Source organism: Aristolochia californica, unplaced genomic scaffold, assembly GCF_029961685.1.
Source record: "Aristolochia californica isolate CCGP_79_NKW_82.1479 unplaced genomic scaffold, dmAriCali1.0.hap1 SCAF_10, whole genome shotgun sequence".
Taxonomy (NCBI): Eukaryota; Viridiplantae; Streptophyta; class Magnoliopsida; order Piperales; family Aristolochiaceae; genus Aristolochia; species Aristolochia californica.
Genome location: NW_027181771.1, coordinates 31,997,710 through 32,008,900, shown reverse-complemented (window position 1 = coordinate 32,008,900; position 11,191 = coordinate 31,997,710). Strand labels below are relative to the sequence as shown.

At 40.6% G+C, this 11,191-nt stretch overlaps 1 protein-coding gene across 1 annotated transcript; it reads right to left on the bottom strand.

Moving 5' to 3' along the window:
* Positions 1 to 1,676: 1,676 nt before the first annotated feature.
* Positions 1,677 to 4,843, bottom strand: LOC137936328 (protein LIGHT-DEPENDENT SHORT HYPOCOTYLS 5-like). The gene has a single exon (XM_068780924.1). The coding sequence runs from the start codon at positions 4,548 to 4,550 to the stop codon at positions 3,801 to 3,803; it is 750 nt and encodes a 249-aa protein (XP_068637025.1). The 5' UTR covers positions 4,551 to 4,843; the 3' UTR covers positions 1,677 to 3,800.
* Between the last annotated feature and the right edge of the window lie 6,348 nt (positions 4,844 to 11,191).

The following is an 11,191-nucleotide window of genomic DNA, read 5'->3' as shown; positions in this document are numbered from 1 at the left end:
AACACAAGACTTAGGTTGCAGAAGATATATTTACAAGTTTTAGAGAATCCATGGTGCTTTTTTAAGAGTTAAGCTTTTATTATTAAGAGAAAGCAATCTGGTGGGAAGCCCAAGCATCCCATCATTTGAATAACCTAGTACGAGGTTGACTACCTTACTTAATTCGTTCCGTCTCTTATTGCTTGTGAAGACTAGGTTTCAAAGAATTTTTGTTCAACTAACGTTAGATTCTGAAATAGATGAGGAAGGGTTTTTCTTTCGAAAATGTTTGCTTTTAAGTTTCAAGCAAAGATTATTATGATCAACGACTATCTCAGCTGTCCGATCCGATCGGAGATAACTGTTTTGCATGTATGACAGGAAATGGGTTTTTGGGTTTAAGGAAGATCAAATGACTGAAAATCTGGTATTTGAGATTGTCATGAATCATGGCGCCATTGTAGGCTTTAAGATGCATTAAAGACGAGATCAGATGAATCCAAAAGACTTCACACTCGACTGTAGCAACTTGAAAAGGAAGGATTATGCATCATTTACCTAATCTGTGTTTTGCACAAAATTTGATACAGGTATTGTTTATCCTTTCTGTTGCCCGACCGGCAACATCAGCTCCCTCTTTAACTTCTCTGGACTTTATCTTCGGAAGGAATTCCCTGCTTCTGTGTGAAACAAGCTCCAGAACCGAACTTGGAAGTTCACATCAAATGATAACCAGGACAAGAGTCGTGGCGAGGTAAGATTTTGCTTTCCACTTCAGCAATCTGGTTTTAAAAGGAAATCACCTGATATTAGTAAAAAAATTATGTCGTCCAGTCGTGTTCTACAATAATCGAAACGGTGAATCTCTGAATATAGTATTCGGTGAGGCCACTGCAAGAGAAATTTGGACTAAGGTTGGAGGAGATGGCGAGGAAGCTCGAGTAGAGGTCGAGGCTCAGCTGAAAAAAATTCTGCAGAAAAACCATTTGAGACGCTTTTGATGGAGGATCTCCATCACGTCCCCGTCGACCGAGATAAAAAATGAAATCAGAAACATGTAGTTCTAGAAGAAGGATCATCCCCTTTCACGCTAAACGGCAAATGAGATTTGCAGTTTATAATATAAAATTGTCTGCTCTCACCTTCCTCGATTAAACAACAAAGATTATAAAATGTTGTGGTGTCACCAGCAAAACATATGAATATCATCTCAGGGAAAAACGGAAAACAAGCAAACCAGGAGGATGTGCAGAAGACTGTAGAAATCCATTTTCTGTGTGCCAGAAGCTGGATTTCAAATTTTCACCATGAATGTAAAAAACCCACTTGGGTCTTCTTCTCAAACTTTCGCTGCTGGTGAAGTATTTTAATGCATGTGGTGGCTTACAGTGAAGCAAATGATGTAATATTTTAAATCATATATTCCTTTCAGGAATCCTTTAATATTAATACTGTCGAGTGAGTAGACAAGACTAGACGGTGCACCTGCTTTTAAAACCCTTTCCTTTCGTCTCTCTCGTTACCTCTGCAATCTGCAATCTGCAATCTGCAATCTGCGTTACGGCAGATTTTAGTACATTGGTTGTGTGAGATTTTAGGCCATGTGAAGACAAAAGATGCGATTCAGCTTTCTCTTTGCTGGGTTTTGCTATTTCTGCTCCTTTGATCAATCCCATACGACATACCAGGTACAGAAACAGAAAGATACGAGTACGGAGGTCAGATGGCTGTAACTCGTGTTGTAACGCAGTAATTTATGTTTATGAAGGAGAGGAGCAGAGATCGCTCTTTGAAAAAAATTAAAAAAAATCTAGAAGAAAGAATCATTCTCTTCACTAATGGCAGCATGTGATCTTGCACCATAAAATTCTAGCTTATCTTAATCAGTTGGTGGCAGCTGAAGCGGAAGAAAGTTTCCGAAAAAGAAAAATTGATGGCCTGGCATGAAGACGAAGAGACGAAGCAAATTATTATTCTCCCCAAAATATGAAGAAATTAACCACTGCATCAATATGGATTAGGCCAAAGAAAGAATTTCGGTACTCATTTCCGAAGAACGAACAGGTGTATATATATTATTATACGAAAAAAATCAACCTGGTAATTGATCTTGCGGGAGAAAAACGATCAGTAATGGGTTTGGAAAATTTAAAAAAACAAAAGGCCAGAAGGAAAAGAGCAATCAAATGTAACAGCAGAAGGAAACCATTTCTGAGTTCAACAAGTAACATGAAAAGCATGTATTCTCATTACTCTAAACCCAGAAGAATGAACAAACAACAAGGAGGAACCTGAAAGCTCATTCGAATCAGAGATATAATTAGAAGGGGATGGATTCCGCTGGAAGAAACAATGATAAATTAATCGGTCTCGGTACATTAAACATTATTACAGACGGAAAGAGAAACATCACCCAAAGCTACTGAAACTGAAGAAAATTTAGGGTAAACATAATCAAGCAATTGAGAATGGGTAGAGCGCCAATGGAATCGGGAGAGAGAAAGAGAGCAATGACGGGCTAATCACGCTTTCTCAGGTTTAATAACGTCTGGTTTGGAGTGATTGGATGTTTTCCGGTGAGGATTTATAGAATATAAAACCTTTACGAATAAAATATACAGCACAAGAGGTCGGCTGCTGGTCGTTGTCACACCATGGGAGGTAGTTACTGGTATAGCAAAATAAAATAATCTGAAAATAATGTCACCAATTTTCTCTGCAGAATTTTCTGAATTTCCATCATTAGATGGGAGAAGGAGAGAGAGAGAGAGAGAGAGAGAGAGAGAGAGAGAGAGAGAGATGGGACTGGAAGAAGAAGTGAGAAACGGAGAGAAAGAAACGAATTAGTGACACACGTAAGTTCTCAAACCTGAGAAAAAAGAGTTGCCGGCAGCGTAGCGGAACAAGCACCGATTTTCTGCTGCTAGCTCGGCTGCTCCCCTCGAACATCACCACCAACAATTCAAACAATCAGAAAAGAAAAGATTAAAGGGTTACAACGTTCATCTTCAAATGGAATGACAAATCAAACTGTATTATAGAGCAAACACATTGAGTTTCAGTTATTTAATTCATGTGTTGATAAAATTAAACAGGCGAAGAACACGATGGATGAGATTAATGTAGCAGACGAAGAAACAAATATAGAAAGGAGAGGTGTCTGAGAGTGCAGAAGATGAATTCTCATTTGGGTTTTCTGGCTTTAGTTGACTTGATTATCATCGACGACAGAATAACCTGCAAAACGGAGATGAGAAGAAGAACAAAAAGAAGAATGATTGATAGGCTTGACGCACTTTTTCAGTATTCCACCAGATCATTCACTGTGAAGAGAAAAACATAGAAGGAAAAGAATTAGTATTTTGCTTCTAGTTCTTTCACATTATATCCGAAAAGTTTGGAAGGAGAATGAAACACTGTTGTTGGCCAAAAGAAACGGAGAAAGCCTGCACTGATTCGAGCAAGGCTTTTGTCGGTTAACCATGATCGAAGTTGGAAGAACTAACGGCTTCAACTGTAATTTTGATTTATCAAGAGAGAAAATCCAGTAAGATTGATGGAGGAGGGTGATCAACGTTTGTCTTACTTGTCTAGACAAAAAACAAAAACAGTACAAAAGGAAAAAAGGGCAAAAGAAAGAAACATGTTGATGGTTTGCCTCTCTACGGAGTTCAAGAGTAGGCGAAAAACCAGAGGACACCAGGTGAATTCTTTTGCTCAATAAATTCATATTAATAGACCGCCATAATTTATATTTACTTATATACTCAAAATTAACAACAAAATTAGCTGAAGAAAGAAAAAAAAAGAGAGAGAAGCCGCTACACGGAAGCACTGGTAGCAGCCACAGCCGACGCTGCCGGTGCTGCGGAAGCAGCACTGCTTGGCCCAGCTTCCGTTGTAGCCGTCGTCGACGACGAACTCGGGCCTACCTCCCCTTTCGTGGCTTCGACATTTGCAGCGGATGTTGCCACCGGCGCCGCCGTGGTGGTGGTCGTGGGTGCTGGCAATCTTTTCCGCTTCTTCTTCTCGTAGGGTACGCCCCTGGCCTTGGCCTGTCCTTCCCTGACCTCCCGCAAGTAAATCCTGACTGCCCGAGCTCCAAAGGGGTTGGACTCGGGGCGGCCACCGTTCTCCTCGTAGGCAGCCCTTAGGCGACCGATCAGGGCGTCGAGGCTGCCCCAGGCCTGCTTCAAGGGACAAGCGCAGGGGGCTGGCGGCTTGGGGTGGCCGAAGAAGGCGCAGCCGGAGACGTGGACCTTGGTCTTCCCGAACTGGTCCAGGTACTTGAGGAACTCAATCACATGGGCCCCGCTGCACCGGGCCAGCGTCAGCGGTGGCTTGTGGTTCTTCAAATACTGAAGGAAGGTGTTCCAGTCCCGCCGCTTCTGCGACTCGTACCGGCTAGGCGGCGCCGCAGCAGCTGCCGACGAGGAGGATAGGTCCGCGTTGACGCTCGCTGCTGCCACCGTCCCCGTGGCGATGGTCGTCGTCGTCTTCGTCGGTGCCTGTTCCCCCGAAGTCGACGCCAGTTTTCCCTCTGTTGCCCCTCCGGAGGAAGCCGAATCCATCAAAACCGAATTCCTTCTTCTCTCCCTCCGCACACCCAGACAGACGCGCGCACCTTTAAAAAAAGAAAAGAAAAGAAAGGAAAACAAGCGAACAAGCAACCGTTGCTAGAGCGAAGACATTAGAAACACAAAAAAGAGTAGGTAATTGTCTTGTTCCTCTCTTCGTCTTCGATCTCCAATCTCGCATACTCCCTCCGTCGTCGCTTCTCTTCTCTCTTTGTTCGTGGGAGAGATTTGAGCGAGAAAGCGAGAGAGAGAGAGAGATAGAGTCAGTGGCGAAGGAGGAGAGATGAGACGTGAAAAGGGCAGGAAGGGATGAATGAGAGGGAGAGCGAGTGACTGAATGCTCTCGTATTCACGTGGTGGCCCCATCGGACGTGACCCCCGGCCCTTATTTCCCGTTCTCCCCCTGGCCCACCACCTCTTCCCTCACACGAGCCATCCGTCTTGTTTTTCACATGAAGAGTGCCCCCTTCCCCCTTCCGCACGTGCCACATGCATGACCACATTGACCCACTTTCAAGACCTGATTCCTACGTTCCCAACGTCCCAATCACTACCCTTCAAATTCGATCCTTATTAATTTATTTAATAAATATAATTTTAATTCAATCTAAATTTTTATTAAAAAAATAAAAACTATAATATACCACGTGGTGCATCAGGAGAGGCTCGTAAGGCCTTTAGATTAGGTCCAGGAGAGTGTCACCCCAGGGTACGACGATAAGAGGTTTTCCGTGACCAGAGAGAGGGTACCCCTACCCCCACAAACCTCTAATATTGCAGATTCTTACGTTAAAATGGTAGAGAGAAGGATTCCCATGATACTCGTCGGGCCCCACCTTATCGGCTAATAATTTTCTTTTCTGTGAGTTCCAAATAGGCCATAAATGTGATAATACATATGATTCCACCGTTAAGCGTATTAATGTAATTTCACATTAATGATTAGAAATTAGAACAACTAAGGCTGAATTTCAATTCCGTTGAATCTGTTTCCTTCTCGTGTGTGTGACCTAGCCTCAAATTCTTCGAGTGAAGAGAAGATAGAAGAGAATATGTGTAAATTAGTCAAAAAGAGTAGCTTTCACTTATGAAATTTGTCTTATATTAGTATTAAATGTCTATTTGTGTCATCTAAACCTTGATTACAAGGAGATAATATTTTGATGCCAATTAGATTGTTTAAAAGTATCCCAATGTGAGACGGAATCATGATCATTCGTTATGTGGGGTCCACCACACAAACGAATCATCTCAACTCTAAAGACACCGAGTCATCGTCGATACGCACCAGCGTCCCCTTTCGCCTTTAATTACTCTTATCAAGTCGAGATAATTAATTAATTAGTGATAACCTGATGGGACCCACCTGGGAGAGGCCCCACAGATTTTCAGGTGGACCCACAAGATATGGAGCGGACTCGTAGCGGTAGATGCTTGATGAAAAGAATTGCTTAAAGAAAAACAAGCCGCATGAGAGGCTTGGTTTAAGATAAGACGCAGAAAAGACTAAAAGAAGCAAACGATAAGATGCCTGATATGACTTGAAAAGTCACAATATTCTCCTCGATGCGCAGAGTCATCGTGGATCCACACCGTGACATCGATCCTCCCCGGATAGACCCTCGGGCCCACCCTCAAAGGAAGAATGTAAGGTGGATATGAGTTCCAACGTCGCTGTTGGAGAAAAGAGTGACGCACTCCTGTCCATCTGTGTCTTGCGGGACCCGGCTTTCTTATCACATCCCAGTCCTATCGAGTGGCTTGTCCCCTAGTGCCCGAATTTCACCGTTTGTTCCGTGGGCCCGTCTTTGTTCTCTTCGTCGACGCCCGATCTCGGCCGTTCGTTCTGTTTTTTATTTTAATAATAAATATAAATATACCGTATTTTCAAATGGAATTTAAGTTTTTGCCTAAGTTCGTCCTGTTCGCCCGATCTACAGGCTTTTTTTAAGTTTTTGCCTCTACTGAAATTGTAAAAACTTGCGGGAGAGTTGCAGCATTCGCCTGAACTTTCGGGACGGAAAAAGGGTTTAAAGCTAACGAGTCTCATCGGAAGTGACGGTACTATTGTAGTCTGTAGAGGTCTCTGGTTTCTGGTTTCTGGTTTCTGGTTTCTGGTTCCGTTCGTGCAATAATTGGAAGGGTAAATGAGTGTAGATAATCGACTGGATCATGGGTCTCTTTTCTAAGCTTTCTTTTCTATTTCCGTGTTAATTTGTTACTGAGTGGCGTGCGCGCGTCGTCGCTGTAAAAGGGCTCGCTCGAGGAATTAGCTCAATATTTGAATCTCGAACTGGAGCAGTAAGCGGCTGTGTACTGTTATATTTGCAGAAATTATTCAAGCATTTGGGGAACTGAGAAGTGGGTCTTAATCTTGAGGCTTTTATAATGGAATTGTTCGTTTCAATCACTCGGATTAAGTTCGGATTTTCAGTTTTGTTAGGTTTCTGAAAAATTGAGTTTTAGAACTAAGATTTAAAAAGTTTCCCACTCCACTTTTCTGCTTCGACAAGGGTGACGGACATGTCGACGGGACGTACCGACCCCCACTGAGTAGAAGGCGGATGGTTATAGAAGAAGGGTGATCAAATACATGCAAGTTGTGGATGGATTAAAGCCATTTTATCTGTAAACATTCCTTTAGAGGCACGTGGTTGACTATATTGAGAGTAAAGTTATGTTTAGAACACAAAAAACGGAGAAAAAAGAGAAAAAATAAAAAAAATATAATTTTTTCTATGAAAAATTAGAGAAAAAATAAAAAAAAAACTAGTTTTTCTTAGATATATGTGAAAAATAAAATTAATAATACTTTAAAATTTTGATTATTAAAATTTTCCCTCGAGTTTATCCTAATTTTATTTTCTCTCAATAATTCTCCATTATCAAACAAAAAAATATCAGTCTCTTCCCTGACGAGTCGAGCCACTCGTGCGAGGTCGGACAAGAGTTAAAGAAGAGACGAGTAAATGAGCGGGGCAGGAGATTTGATAAGAGAAACGTGGTAAAAGGAGACAAGTCAGAGGTCAAAGACGAAGATAGTGTTTTGGGAATGGGAAATTGCAGGAGCACCGACGCCGTCTCAGCCGTCTTGATGAGTCGCGACGCCAGGGAGGAGAACCAGAGGCTGTCCCAACCGCGTGTCAGCTCCCTCCCATATCAAACGTCATCATTCGGTCCCACTTCCAGGCCTTTTTCTCCGCTTTTCGCGGGGTAAGCTGCACACCTAACATTTGTCGGTTTCCCTCACAAACTCGCACAGTCGCAGCAAAACAGGTACTCTCGTCTTCCCCACGTTGCCGCCGTATCTGTTTACGCTCAGTAAACCTAGTCTCCTTCCCCACTTCAGAGTTGGAGTTTTAGGTGTTGGTCTGCCTTCTTTCCTTCTCTGTGTATTTTCAAGGATGATTACTTCTAATCTGGCGATCAAATTCTACAATTTTTTTGATCTATTTAGAAGTTCTTCAATGGAGAAGACATTGACTACCTTTCTTAAACCATTTTTACCATCAAAAGAGGGAGTAATTATAATTACCCACCTTCATTAAATCTAAGGCGACAATGGGTCAATCCTGAAAAATAGAAATTGCTAACATCTCATCCCCTTTTTTTCCTATTATTTCATCGATAATTCTAGAACACATTGGTTAAGTGTATACATGCATATAAAGATGTGAATATAGTCAAGGTTATATTCAACAAAATTTAAGTCCAAGATGTTTTGTTTTCTCTTTTAAAGTTAGGTTTAGGTCTATAACTTAAGTTACAAGACCTCTTTAAGAGTAATTAGAATCGATATTAGTACCATGTTAAAATTTAAGTCTAAATTCATCCCGAAATGATTTTTTTCCCTTTTGAATAATAATGAACATAAAAATCTTTTTGATATTTAGTTTGTTGTGGGACATCCCACTATATGTTAAGAGTATTGCATAAGAATGAATAGATTGAGAGGCACATATTAGAACTTCATGATTCACCCACTAGAGAAAATGCTTGGTAAAGTTGAAACCTTTAATTATTGCCCATGTATTTAGAGTACCAACATTTAGTGAGACACTTTGAATGCCCTATTCCATCTCATTTAGTCTATAGACTGATTAGTGGCTGAATAATCTACTATGTTTACTATGTCACCCCCACTTCATTTGGTCTAACCCTAGAGGCATCATCTTGTTCATTTGGTCTAACCCTAGAGGCATCAACTTGTTCTAAAGTGTAGTCGAACCATGGCATCATTTTCTGTATATTTGGACTTGCTTTAGAGCCACTTTAGCATAATAAACTAATATATGGCCAACTACAAGGACTAGTTAAAGATAGTGAAATTAGAATGTAGTGACTATATTTATCTCCGTCAGGTGAACATTATGTTATACTCATGGAGAGAGGATTTCCACCTTACAAGAAAGTATTCTTTTTCGTGACAAGAAGAGAAGAGAGAAAGAGAGAGCTTATATTTATATTATCGAGGACCCCATTTTAGCATTTTTCTTTTTCGTGAGGAGAAGAGAAGAGAGAAAGAGAGAGCTTATATTTATATTATCGACTTTCGAATCATCTTTCGTTTTATTTTGTTATCAATATTTACTCATCCAACAATGTGAGTGCATTCACTACCCATACCCTATTTCCATGCAACATAAATTGATAATAAAAAATTTCACAAGTTTCAGGCTATGTGCACTAAGCACCTTGGTTAAGTGCTTGTGGTGGTGGCCCACAGACCAACACCCCTTATCACAAAAGATACATGCCACGTGTTAAGGGCCCACCATCTATTGAAAAAAAAAAAAAAAAAAGGGAAAAGGTTGGCATCTTTTAGTGGCACAAAAGGGTTTTTTATCTCATTTCATGTGATCTTTTTTTATAAGAAAAAAGAGTCGCCCAAACGGAAGAGGGTGATCATACCGTACGGCTGATGCAATCTGATCTATATTCTATTAAATTTGTGTTTTTCTTCTTCAATATTAAATGGGAAAGCAAAACGAATCCAATGCCTCAATCAATTGCAGTCTCTTCTAACCCTAGAAATCCAAACAAAGATGTCATTTTTCAGGGGGGGGGGAGGGGTGCCCACCCTTTGAAAACTTACAATTATTTTCTACACCTGTCCCTTCCAGAAACGATTCCTTCAATCATTCAAGTCTTCAAGCAATCAAAGCTTGCTCTAAGGAAATTAAAATCTTACACCATGATTAAGACCCCTTCTTTTTTTAATGGAAAACAACAATTATTTTATCTGTTCTTGAGTCTGTATTTGCCTGACAGTCTTACAATGTCAGCTTGATGGTCACCTGGAGCCTTTGCTTCTACTCTTTTGCAAGTAGATCGGCAGTTGCCATTAGATAACCTCTTGATATTAACCATTCAACTCAATTTATATCAGATAACAGAAGATAATCCCTTATCAATCTTTTTTTATCTCTATCATGAGTGTATTGAGATGGTATTGGGTACTTGATAATCTGATAAATACCTGCGATACATCCGATTATCGTATCGTATTGGGTAATTTGAATATCCTGTAGACGAAAAAGAGGATGATTAATCAGTCAATAATTACAATTTGTGGATAATTACTTGGACAAAATTGGTGGATGAGACATCATTACTAAAGTCGACATCATCTTATGTTGAGGTTCTATCAGTACAAGTCATTTTAATGTTGGATTTGTGTATTAATGGATAATCACTTATATTGGAAAATGGATATTTAAAATCATTACCAAGTAGACTATTACTACTCCTAGAGTATCTGGTGTGATGCTTTTTCATTTATTTATGGAAGAGGTGAAGTGACCCATGTGAAGTGGAGAAAAACCCCTATTATGTTGACAGTAATTTATGGAACCTGAGTGGTACATGATCCCTGCTGAGGGCATTTATATTGGATGGGAATCCTATAAGGCTTCATTTATTTATTTACACCTGCCACCCACCTTTCCTTTCTGTAGAGTCTATTTCTCCAGGGAGTGTTTCAGTGGGAATTCAATGGTCTTCGGCTGCACCGGATAGAATAAGATTAGTAAGAAAAGAACAAAAAGAAAAAGAGTTTTCTTTCATATCTGGATCAATTGTGCGCCAGAAAGTTAATGACCTGGTTAAATATTTGCTTTATGATCTCAAAAGGAGGTAAAGCAGCAGATGAAAGGAGGCTTTTCTGTGACTTTCGTGAGGTGGGTACGGGTGGACCCATTCAGATATCCGTGACAATGAACACAGTACACCTAATGCAAGATTTTATTTGGATTTGATGATTTATTGGGTTAATTTTTTTCCCAGTGTTTAAGTTGGTTTATGTGGTTGGAACGTTGTCTGCAATAAGTAGCAGACCATGGATATGGGGGAAGATTGGGTCGGAGACATGAAGCTTCATGATTGCAATGGTGACTTTGGCCACCCGACAGAGATGGATACCCAAGCTTCGGATGCTTTGGTTATGGCGTAGAAGTCACCTCCAACATGGGTTTGTTACCAGTGGAATTCCGGACGGAAACGGCGTCTGTTGTGGCCCAGGGCACTCGAACAGATTGAGATCTAGATAGGGCAAAAAACCTGCTCTTCATCTGCTTGAACATGTAACATTTGAAACTTTTGGGTTACACAGGAATAAAAGGAAAAATGCACATGAA